At 44.0% G+C, this 12,017-nt stretch overlaps 2 protein-coding genes across 3 annotated transcripts; one reads left to right on the top strand and one right to left on the bottom strand.

Moving 5' to 3' along the window:
• Window positions 1-633: 633 nt before the first annotated feature.
• Window positions 634-4,211, bottom strand: LOC111953753 (CCR4-NOT transcription complex subunit 9). Of its 2 annotated transcripts, none has more exons than XM_023973222.2 (8): window positions 4,047-4,211; window positions 3,267-3,446; window positions 3,034-3,149; window positions 2,786-2,895; window positions 2,494-2,603; window positions 1,724-1,822; window positions 1,540-1,631; window positions 634-1,289 (listed from the first exon to the last, which is right to left on the bottom strand). In XM_023973222.2, exons 1-8 carry the CDS (start codon window positions 4,062-4,064, stop codon window positions 1,121-1,123), a joined length of 894 nt encoding a protein of 297 aa, XP_023828990.1. In that variant the 5' UTR covers window positions 4,065-4,211; the 3' UTR covers window positions 634-1,120. The 2 variants fall into 2 exon arrangements, with proteins under 2 accessions (XP_023828990.1, XP_070291582.1); XM_070435481.1 differs by having other exon boundaries at window positions 634-1,302; window positions 1,541-1,631.
• Window positions 4,212-6,326: 2,115 nt separating this feature from the next.
• LOC111953479 (formimidoyltransferase-cyclodeaminase) lies at window positions 6,327-12,017 on the top strand. Its single transcript, XM_023972781.3, has 13 exons — window positions 6,327-6,562; window positions 6,937-7,120; window positions 7,486-7,614; window positions 7,915-8,003; window positions 8,339-8,518; window positions 8,733-8,870; window positions 9,032-9,225; window positions 9,315-9,444; window positions 9,579-9,740; window positions 10,442-10,485; window positions 11,031-11,169; window positions 11,503-11,598; window positions 11,796-12,017. The coding sequence occupies exons 1-13, from the start codon at window positions 6,509-6,511 to the stop codon at window positions 11,877-11,879; spliced, it is 1,623 nt and encodes a 540-aa protein (XP_023828549.1). The 5' UTR covers window positions 6,327-6,508; the 3' UTR covers window positions 11,880-12,017.

The following is a 12,017-nucleotide window of genomic DNA, read 5'->3' as shown; positions in this document are numbered from 1 at the left end:
TTTAAAGAGCAGAGACGCATTACTCAATGTTTTTTTTAACCTTTATTTAACTAGGCAAGTCAATAAAGAACAAATTCTTATTTACAATGACGACGTACCGGGAACAGTGTGTTAACTGTTCAGGGGCAGAACGACAGATTTTTACCTTGTCAGCTCGGGGATTCGATCCAGCAACCTTTCGGTTACTGGCCCAACGCTCTAACTAGGCTACCTGCCACCCCAAGTTCACATGCTTTGCCACTGACAGAGAACAAGGTTGTGTTGAGGCCGGAGTTACCTCTACAGTTGAGCACTGAGAATATTAACTTATCTTTCTGTGGCCGAGTTCCAGGTTCCAGAGCATCAATAATACACTGCAGCAGCTCAGGTTTCACATAGATGGACAGGGCCAAGGCTCAAATGGGGGGGGGGGTCCCTTAATCTGTCAACACTGAAGCATACCAACACGTTTACTTGCAACCTCTAATGTACACAATACAGCTTGATTTCAGTTKATTTCCACACACTAGCCTATTTGAGATGTGTATATCAATTACACATCCATGTAAACTGCAAAGCAGTCACTTTGTAATATGTTATTTCAATTAATTATTACACAAGAGAAAGTATGCCACATAAACAGTATCGCACATGTCAAGGTGTAACATTTTATTGTGCCGTCTACTTCAATTTCAGAACACTCAGTGAAGTGAAGACTCCAAATGTCCTTGAGAAAGAAAAAATATATATAACTAATAGTTTGACACCAAGTGAAAACGCATTCATACACTTCTGGAGATAGGGCAGGCGGTTTGATCTGAATGAAAGATACTGTAAGAAAACGGCAGAGTACAGGGCTTTCATTCAATAGTCTTTCTTCACAAAATAAGTGCCCCTTTGTGAGTCCGTCCGTCATTCAAACTGGTGGCTTTTTCCTGTTTCTGGAAGCTGGGTCCTTGCTGGTGGGTGTCACTCAGTGCAGTTGCATGGTAAGTGGGGTTGCAAAATCCCAGTAACTTTTGCAAAATTCCCAGGTTTTAAATAAATCTCATTTGGAAAATTCCCTGGAAAGTCTTGGTAAACGTGGGAATCATGGGAAAGTTAACATAATTGTGCAACCCTGCTGAAAAGGTAAGGGGAGCTACTGTGTGGGCAGAGGGATGCCCCTGGGGTCTGTGACTTGGCCTTCCTGTAGGTTCTTCACCAGCTGTGCCAACCAGCGTTTGGTGGTGGTGTCGTCCTTCAGGACCTGGGCAAACGTGGTGTCTTTAAGCTGGTCTGGTAGACACTGACGGAGGGCCTCTCGGGCTCTGGTGTGGGGGCAGAGGTGAGAAAAACAAAGTCATGTTAGTTATGATAGTGAGTAAGCCACTTTCAGCAGAATCTATTATCTATCAAGATAAGACCATGAACACATCCACTGTTTTCAGAGTTCCCAAAATCTTTTCCTCAATATGTTTTTGTTGTTGTAATTCCTGGAAAATTGCTTCAAAACACTGAAGGATTGAACACAGACTAAATGAGACAAGCAACAGCAGGTCGAAGAGTTGATTTCAATACCTGGAGTTGTCTGACAGGCGTAGGTAACAGCGGACAACATGTTTCAAAAGACGAGCGGAGGGCTCTTTGGAGAGCTGAAGAACCATTTTGCCCTGAAAAAGACAGTTGTATAAAAAATTACTTAGGAGGCAACCAATGTCTAGAAAAGTATAATATTTTGAATATTGGTTAACCTTGAACTTACAAGTATCATGGCCACATGGGAGAAGCGTTCATATGTTTGGCAAATGTATGCCAGCCCTGTGTCATCAAGGAGTATTTTCTGTAGTATAAAAGTTGCTACCTGTGGAACAAAAAATGAGGGTTGAAATACATGTATCTTTAGAGATACAGAGAGCGAGAGGCAGAGAGCGAGAGCAGAGAGCGAGAGGGAGGAGAGCGAGAGGCAGAGAGCGAGAGAGAGATGCAGAGAGCGAGATGCAGAGATGCATAAAGTTGCTACTGTGGAACAAAAATGAGGGTTGAAATACATGTATCTTGAGATACAGAGAGCGAGATACAGAGAGCGAGATACAGAGAGAGAGATGCGAGAGCGCGAGAGAGAGCAGAGAGCGAAGAGCAGAGCGAGAGAGATGCAGAGAGCGAGAGGCAGAGAGCGAGAGGCAGAGAGCGAGAGGCAGAGAGCGAGAGGCAGAGAGCGAGAGGCAGAGAGCGAGATGCAGAGAGCGAGGATGCAGAGAGCGAGAAGCGAGATGCAGAGAGCGAGAATGCAGAGAGCGAGAGGCAGAGAGCGAGAGCGAGATGGCAGAGAGCGAGAGGCAGAGAGCGGAGAGAGAGATGCAGAGAGCGAGAGAGAGATGCAGAGAGCGAGAGAGCAGAGAGCGAGAGAGCAGAGAGCGAGAGACAGAGAGCGAGAGAGAGGCAGAGAGCGAGCGAGAGGCAAGAGGTCAGGAGCGAGAGAGAGCGAGCGAGAGGCAGAGAGCGAGCGAGAGGCAGAGAGCAGGAGATATGTACCGTTTTGGAAAGCTCACTGCCAGACTCCATTATGCGAAGGCACAGGGGAATGATTTCTGTTGTCAACAGGAAGTTGATCACTTCCTGCTCATCTGTTTTGACCAAGGCACCTGCCAATCAAACAGAAACAAGTTATAGAGAAACATACATGACACATACTGTATTGTCAAAGTAATTGGATCATTTCATGACTTAGGCAATGACAACATCAGAGAGTGAGATTGAGAGAGAAGAAAAGACAGAGAAGGCATCATAGCAATAGAACCACAAAAATGATATAAAGGATATTTACCGATGACTCCTAGGCTGGTGAGTCGGAGGTACTCAAATGGTCGTGTTTTGCTGACAGTGTGTAAGAAGGGGTACAGAAATAGAGGAATGTGTGCTGCCAGAAATGCCGATCTGTGAAAGACAACAGTAAATAAGTTAGACATTTCACATCATATAGAAGAAAACACATCATATAGAAGAAAACACAGACTGTTTTTGTTAATTGCACTGTACAATTCAATCATGATGATAGAAAATCAAGTGACCCACCTTGTCTCTGGATGAGAGGCTACACACTGCAGAAGTGCTAATGCGTTGCATACTCTGTTGGACTGGTGAGCGGTGAGGGTCGGGGGGTTTATTGAYGGGTAGATGTTGACAATTTCCTATTTATGAAAGCGTAAGAAGAGGGTCATCATCAAGTTGAGAGCCACACTCACAGAAAGGAAAATCATGCTACATCCAGCWAGAGACTAGCCAGTGAGTGATGTCCACAATCTTACCTGCAGGAGAGCAGCTATAGTTCCACAGGAGTGCCATAGCATTGGAGCCAAATCTGGCACGGACTCCCGTTTTTTACTGAGCTCAAGCAGGGCATTCTCGCGGGTCTCTGGGCTGGACAGCTCGTTGATCCACTGGTAGATCTTTTCCCTATCCACTTGGGCCAGAGCCGTGGTTACAGCCTGTTTTACAGGAGAGGTGGACACCGTGAGCTAAACTGACATTGTGTTGGAATTATTCCGTAAACAACAGGGTTAACAATGGTGTTTCTTGCCACCTTAATGAATGAATGAGTTAGCTAGTGCTAGGTATCTAGTGCTAGGTATCTAGTGCTAGGTATCTAGTGCTAGGTATCTAGTGCTAGGTATCTAGTGCTAGGTATCTAGTGCTAGGTAGCTAGAGCTAGGTAGCTAGCGCTAGGTAGCTAGCGTTAGGTAGCTAGCGTTAGGTAGCTAGTGCTAGCTGTCTACCTAAACGGTAGCTAACAGTCAACAACATGTACATTAACGTTACATTCATGGATACGGTAACTTTCCCACAAATAGAAGTTAGCTACCATAGCTAATAGCTGGCTCATTCAAATGTGAATATTATCCAAACAGTTTGCCACATGAGGGGTTCAAAACAGCTCTGTAACAAGTTTAGCATTACAGCCAGCTAGCAACTGTACTGCTGGCCAAATTCAGGCCAGGGATTGGCCTTGTGCTAGCAAAAACAAAAGCCTTGTACTAACTATTGTTAACCTAGCTAGCTAACMTTAGCAACATATTTCGTGTACTTACTGCTCCTGTAGCCAGCATTCTATGCAGCGCTTGGATATTTTCGAAAAACGTKTAGTAAAATCTGAAAATGTGTTATGTTGTGAAAACAGAGAACGAAGCTCGCGAGAGCGCCACTGCGTTCAACCTTTCAACTCAGACGTGRCTCATGTGAAACGCCGGGAAAGTGACGTGACTATTTCCGTCTTTTTCTGTTTTTGACCACTTCAATATTATGCACATTGCAGCCGACCGACTGACAGATCTACAAATAATTTAGCACCATAAATAACTACTCATTATTATTTGTAGATAATTCAGTCAGTCACCATTTACCTACAATGCGTCATGGATTTGATGCTCTCCAACACGGCCAACATAATCCAATTCATGAAAAAACGATATATGCTATATGCATAATTATATAGGTATTTGTGGAATAATTTACATCTACTGGTGTATTTCATGAAGGCATTCGTTGTCGTTTTTGCGTTATCGTTTTTGTCAATTTTGAGTTTGAGGTCCATTAAAAAATAGAGGGCGTTGATCCACAAACTCGCAATTGAGCTATAATATCRCATTACTACATGCCTAAATATAACCCTTAGCTACATAGATTTTTTTTTAAATGTAACATTTATTTATCTAGGCATGTCAGTTAAGAACAAATTCTTATTTGCAATGACAGCCTACACCGGCCAAACTCAGACGACGATGGAGCAATTGTGCGCCCTGCCTTATGGACTCCCAATCACAGCCGGTTGTGATACAGTCTGGATTCAAACCAGGTTGTCTGTAGTGACAGTAGCACTGTAGTAGCACTGAGATGCAGTGTCTTAGACCACTGCACCACTTGGGAGCCCCAAAATAATAACAATAATGTCAGAGTGGTAATCTTTGATAATATTCCATTTTATTATACTCACATTTGTGATGTGTGTACATAACATGAACACCCTTTTCTGATGATCTGCATCCCACACATTGAGCAACTAAAGATTGGGTTGAGCACAAAGTGAAACAAGGAGTTAGACTTTTTCATTTTATTTAAACGATTATCTGATTTTATTCATAGGCATTGAAGTTAACGTCATGTATAGTACCAATGTATGTCAATAGGACCAGGTAGTAGGAGGAGTATTCCACTGCACCAATAAGCGCTCAAAGATTTGTCTGTTAGTGCCCAGTTCTATAAATGCTTCTCGATCCATCCAGATCCCCTCTGTAGCATTACTCATTAACCAGTCCAGCCGACTGTGTTTGTTTTGTTTTGGGGGGATGATGTGATGCAACCATAGATGGGTGTTCATTAATTGATGTTAGTTAATCCTTCAACAGTTGGCTAGAACAGTCTCTAGCACAGAAAAAGTTTCAGAAACACTGGGCTAGATAGCACAGCCTACAGCCTCAGTGGTTGCATCTTCAGTGTATCAAGACCAAAGTAGTAGGCTACATCTTGTATAAATCTAACTGGTCGATCTGTCAATGTGGATCTGTCAATTGGCAGGCCGTCATTGTAAATAAGAATTTGTTCTTAACTGACTTGCCTAGTTAAATAAAGGTTAAATAAAAAAATAAAAAATAAACATAATAAGAATTGGCCTATTTGATTGGTACTTAGCTGAGAAATGCTTTGATCACCTAGCTCAATGCTGATTGCTGAGGATGTTTGACCATTCGAGACTGTTTAATCCTTTGGGACAAATGTCACAGAGGCTATAATAGAGCCACTACTGCCATAGCTAATAATAACCAACATGAAGCTCTTTGATTCAGATTTAAGAAATCCTATTGGTGATGGTGCATATTATGTGTACTATTTAGGAAARGGTGTTACTGGTACCAAAATGTTCAGAAACTCTGCGTACCATAAATACAAGACATGAATACACAATGAATGCAATATGATAATGCAGCGYTGGGTCTAGATCTGTGCACCACWTCACATTTCAATCATAYTTATTGGAATTCTCATCCTCTGATCCTGAGATATCATCCAATAGGGCTTAGCCAAGCGTTTACTATGGCTGTGGTGAGAAAGCAGAGGTAACAGCTAGAGTGGAGAGTTCACCAGCTATCTGTCTGTCAGCCTGGATACCTCCTTTGATCATACTGAATTTATTCCTTCACCATTCGCAACCGGTGCTCCAGTATTTAAGTCTAACCTATGGGGAATCAGGGATTAGTGTCTGCGAATGTTTCATGTGAGGCTGGCACCATCCGCGCCAGGTCCTGGTAAATATTAGACTAGAGCAGCCTGGGAATCAATGCCAGCTGACCTAGATAAGAGGACAGTGGAGTAAGTTAATGATTCAACCAGCGTTACAGACGGACAGACTGCTTAAATGTCCCGTTTGGGGATGAAGAGACATACTGGATGGGTTGGTGTGTGCTCGTGGAGCAGAGAGAAAGGGGGAATACACTTCTGCCTTAAATTCGTCTGAGTCCTTGTCCTGGACGACCCGACTCTGTGATTATTACGCATCATGGCTAAGCTGGTGGAGTGTGTGCCCAACTTCTCCGAGGGCCGGAACAAAAAGGTGAGTGGGCATGGGAGATACAGAAAGTGGGTTACCTGTTTGCACAGCAGAAGGAAGCTGTTAGTAGTAGTCTGTGGTGTGATTAACACAATGCACATGATAGCTTTATATTGGTCATGTAAGAAGACTTTCTGTCCGAAACATCGATCTTGATTACCAATAACATTATTTTTATTTGACATTTTTCTATATTTTATGAGATCAGTGTGTCTGGAATCAAGGGGGGCTCATGGAGACTGTGAATACCTAAGCAAACAAACAATTTTACAGTATAATCCTGAATATGATCTCGAGATACCAACAAAATGTTTTCTGAATAACTGTATGTGGACGAAACAAGTTATACGAGTCAATGTGACTTGGTCCCATTCCAGGTGATTGATGCCATAGCAGAGGCCATCTCCAGCACGGAGGGATGCAGTCTGCTCGACGTGGACCCTGGATCCTCCACCAACCGTACAGTCTACACCTTCGTAGGCTCGCCACAGGCTGTGGTGGAGGGTGCACTGAACGCTGCACGCACTGCCTTCCCACTCATTGATATGACCAAACACTCAGGTAGGAGATAGAGAGAGAGAGAGCTAAAAAGAGAGACTCTCACATGACTTAGTCAAACAGTTATGTTCAAAGATATCACACAACTCCTCTCCACCTTTTATTTTATACCTTTATTTAACTAGGCAAGTCAGTTAAGAACAAATTCTTATTTTCAATGACGGCCTAGGAACAGTGGGTTAACTGCCTTGCTCAGGGGCAGAACGACATATTTTTACCTTGTCAGCTCGGGGATTCGATCTTGCAGCAAGTCCAACGCTCTAACCACTAGGCTACCTGCCGCCCCGCCTCACTTTTAAGTGCAAATAAAGGGTGGCTAAGTACTGTTGGTAAGTTGTTTAGTGGAATAATATGTACGTTTGTTGTAGGGGAGCATCCACGGATGGGCGCCATGGACGTGTGTCCCTTCATCCCTGTCCAGAATGTCACTATGGAGGACTGTGTCAACTGTGCCAACATTTTTGCCCAGCACTTAACAGATGTGCTGCATGTACCTGGTAGGTTTTCCTCTCTGACCTATTGACCTATAGTTAACATATTGTCCATTTGCTTAGCTGTAGACAAAGCCATAGGGTCAGTTTCAGTGCAGTGCACCTTGACTCTGTGTATTCTTTCTCATATGGTAATCATCCCCAGCTTACAATTGGCTCATTCATCCCCCTCCTCTCCCGTAACTATTTCCCAGGTCGCTGCTGTAAATGAGAATGTGTTCRCAGTCAACTTACCTGGTAAAATAARGGTATTGTTCTCAGAAAGCCACACAAAGGTGAATAAGACACATTGTCGTTTCTCCACAGTGTATCTTTATGGAGAAGCAGCGAGGAAGGAGAACAGGAGATCTCTTCCCTCTGTCCGGGCAGGGGAGTATGAGGCCTTGTCTGAGAAAGTGAGTTTGACCTAACTTCATTGTATTCGTACCCTATGGGCAACATTTCCCTCATTGTAAAAGAGCATAGATCTGTGAAAAATAAGCTAAAAATGAAAAGCAGTACTTAACTTTACAGACGTTTTTTTGTGTGAGAAGAACCATTTTCTGGATCCGCCCTTGTCTCAGTAACACTGCTCTAGTTCAACTCCCAGGCTAATGGTTGGCATCGGCTGATGCAGTAGAAATAGACAAATCCAATGTAAAAAAAAAAAAAGAAAGTCTGTAGCTCAAACACACAATGTTTAAGAGGGGTTGGAAGCACTAAATTATACCGATGTGTCTATTGTCCTCAGTTGAAGAGGACAGAGTCGGCTCCTGACTATGGCCCTGCCGCCTTCGTGCCCTCCTGGGGAGCTACAGTAGCAGGCGCTCGCAAATTCCTGGTTGCCTACAACATAAACCTCCTCAGCACCAAGGAACAAGCCCATCGGATRGCACTAGATATCCGGGAACAGGGCAGAAGCAAAGACCAGGTAGGGTAGGCTCMCTACTGTACATCTTGATCGCCCAATGTCAGAGATGAAGGACACACAGCTACTTTGGCTTCGGAAGAGATTCCACTCATTTTTCGGAGACATCATTGTCTTCCTCTTCTTTATAACTGATGCTGATCTAATAAAGGCCTATTTTTGAGTCATATGCCTTGTCTGCTTCCAAAGAGAGTAACATGATCGATTTGTATTGTAGCCGGGTCGGCTGAAGAAGGTGCAGGGAATGGGCTGGTACCTGGAAGAGGCGAACATAGCCCAGGTGTCCACCAACATCCTGGACTTTGAGCTGACGCCCGTCCACGCTGTTTACGAAGAGGTCTGCAGTGCTGCCAAGGTACAACAACACAACAACAGCCACAGCTGCAAAGAGTACAGCATTATTGTACAAAACCCTCTCACTGATCTGCTGGTTTGAACCAGTGACATAAGGACAACTAATAATGTCAAAATGTTCAGCCAGTTTGACACCTCTCCTCCCTTCCTTCTRCTCCCCAGGACCTGAACCTGCCAGTGGTGGGCTCTCAGATTGTAGGCATCATGCCTCTGAGAGCCGTGCTGGACTGTGCTGACTTCTACATCCAGAGAGACAGGCTCTTCATTGTGGAGGAGGAGCACAAGGTCCGTCTGGTCATCAGTAAACTTGGGCTTGATTCACTTGGGCCTTTCGTCCCCAAAGAGAAAATCATAGAGTGAGTACCAATGAGTGCACTATTATCATGGTCTAAGGGACTTTTCCCATTCTAGTCATTCAAATCTATTTCTACGGTTGTGACTCTAGGTACATGGTGGAGAGGACTGAGGAGGACAAGCGCCTGGTGTCTCTGTCTCTGCAGCAGTTTGTCCGCAGCGTGGGGGCCAGAACCGCTGCTCCAGGAGGAGGGTCAGTCTCTGCTGCCGTCGCTGCAATGGTACAACCATCTTTAATATCATGTAGATGACTATATTCCCCTTATGACCTTGCCCAGCACATAGGAATAAACCAATATAAAGTATGTACAATACAAGGAGGAGTCAAAGGTGTGTGTGTGTGTGTGCATTTCAGGGGGCTGCTCTGGGAGCCATGGTGGGTCAGATGACCTATGGGAAGAGGCAGTTTGATAGCCTGGACAGCATCATGAGGAGACTCATCCCTCCCTTCCATCAGGCCATGAATGAACTGCTGGTCATGGTGGATGCAGACTCCAAGGCATTCAGTCGCTATATGGTGAGAGGAAAACATATCATGGAAAGCTTCAGTCTGGGTTAACCGGGCTAGGGAAAGCAGGAACTATACAGGGAAAAGCTAGACTGAAATCCTAACTGAATATTTTTCACTATTGTTTCACTTTATTCCGTTTCAGAGCATATTCAGATTGGATTCCAAACTAAGAAAAAAAATACTTAGCTAAACTTATGCCTTGAGAAAAAAGAAACAAAAAAGAAATGTTTTATTGTCACGTACACCGGATAGGTGCAGTGAAATGTGTTGTTTTACAGGGTCAGCCATAGTAGTACGGAGCCCCTAGAACAAATTAGGTTTAAGTGCCCTTGCTCAAGGGCACATCGACAGATTTTTTTCACCTTTTCGGCTCGGGCATTCAAACCAGCAACCTTTCGGATACTGCCCCAATGAGCTAACCGCTGGGCTACCTGCCGCTCGATGCGACCCCACCCGACGCGACCCTGCCCTGCCTTTTAGCGAAGCAGAGAGTCGTACAAAATATGATGAATATTTCTTCTGATGATAAAAGTTCAGGTGAAGAGCGAGTGATAAAAACTATGTTTTTGTTCCTTGTAAATGCTTACTTTGAAGGTTCGACCCAAGGTAAGATCTTGATGTTTGCTGTATTGTGACTTTGCTATGAAAATGTAGTGGAATGTAATCTTTTACTCCTGTTTTATAAGGTTTAACTTTCTCGTTTTCAGGCTGCATTGAAGATGCCAAGAAACACATCAGATGAAGTCAAAAGGTGATTGCCATGCTACCAACATATGGCAGTTCTGTCGAATCCAAGATGTCAGAGAAGCATGTCATTAAAGTAGATGTGTAATTAAGCACACACACACACACACACACATCTAAACAGCACAGCACGTTGGAACTGTTTCAAACCATCTTTACTTCAGATTGACATCTATGGAAACTCATTACTGTACATTCTCCTGTATCCCGCCCTCACCTGTCACCTKARTTTACCTGGCAAGCAACCTGGCCTATCCCTGTAAACATGTAAAGCAGGCTTTCCCAAAGAAGACGGGTTTACTGTAGTTCATTTACTGTCAGCGCACCTGTTCTAACTGTACGTAAGGTGTAGTAGTCTTGTAGTCATGGTGTAGTCTTGTCATGCTCCAAATCGATCTAATTTCTCTACTCTTCCTCTTTCCTATACCTTATACCTATCCCCACCCCTAATCCTGCTTCTACCCCTACCCTGGTCTTGCTTCTGACCTGCCTCTTCCCCTATCCCTACGTAATTCTGCCTTACCATTACCCCTATCCCTGTTCCTGCCCCAGGAGGGAAGATGCCATGCAGGAGGGTCTGAAGCAAGCCGTGGCGGTCCCACTGTCTCTGGCGGAACGAGTCAACCTGCTGTGGCCTTGTCTAAAGGAAATGGTGCTCTACGGAAACGTGGCCTGCAAGTCTGACCTCCAGGTACCGTGACTGAGACCGTAGAGAAATTGCAACTTTGCAAGCACACCTGAGTGGCTTCTATGCAGTCGTTTATTTGCTTGAGGGCAGATACCGACATGCTTTAATGACCTAACTGTGGACCATTTTGTTTCGTGCCAACTGCTTATCTACACATACCATCTTACTGGCATACCGTAAAACAGCATCTCAAAACGCCAGGGCACCCATAAGTGTCTCTATTAAGTCTGGTTGCAAAACATTTTCTGACAGATGCCCCAGAGCTATGACATGCATTGTACTGTAGACAGCCTACAAAGCATCTTCCTTATATGGTTATTATTTGTGGTGTTGCAGGTAGCAGCTAAAGCCCTGGAAACGGCAGTGTTTGGAGCCTACTACAACGTTGCGATCAACCTCAAGGGTATCYCAGATGAGTCCTTCAAAGTGTCTGTAAGTTACAATGTAGCCTATAGGTCTTTCTCGCTCCAAAATGATGTAGCCTAGGTTACAACGTAGGTCATCTATCAGTACTGGAAAATGAATCAAAACAAAAAAAGGCTCGATTTTGGTGAGAGCCAGTGGATTATTACATTGTTATACAGTTATTTCATAGTTACACTTATACACTCGTGTTTTGTGTTTTGCAGACTCAACAGAYAGCATCAGCTCTGCTTACTGAGGCCAGGGAGAGTGCTAATGCAGTCCTGGATGCTGCAGAGAGAAAAGAGTGAAGAAGTTACCACATTACTAAAGCATCACCCACTGCCTGCCTAAGCCTCAAACCAGGCTTTCAAAACCATCAATTCTCATAACACTTTACAAAATAAAATGGGTTCACATAAATAAATGCTCGATCAACTACTCCTCAA

This window comes from Salvelinus sp. IW2-2015, linkage group LG27, assembly GCF_002910315.2.
Source record: "Salvelinus sp. IW2-2015 linkage group LG27, ASM291031v2, whole genome shotgun sequence".
NCBI classification, from domain to species: Eukaryota; Metazoa; Chordata; class Actinopteri; order Salmoniformes; family Salmonidae; genus Salvelinus; species Salvelinus sp. IW2-2015.
This window is presented reverse-complemented; position numbering and strand designations above follow the sequence as displayed.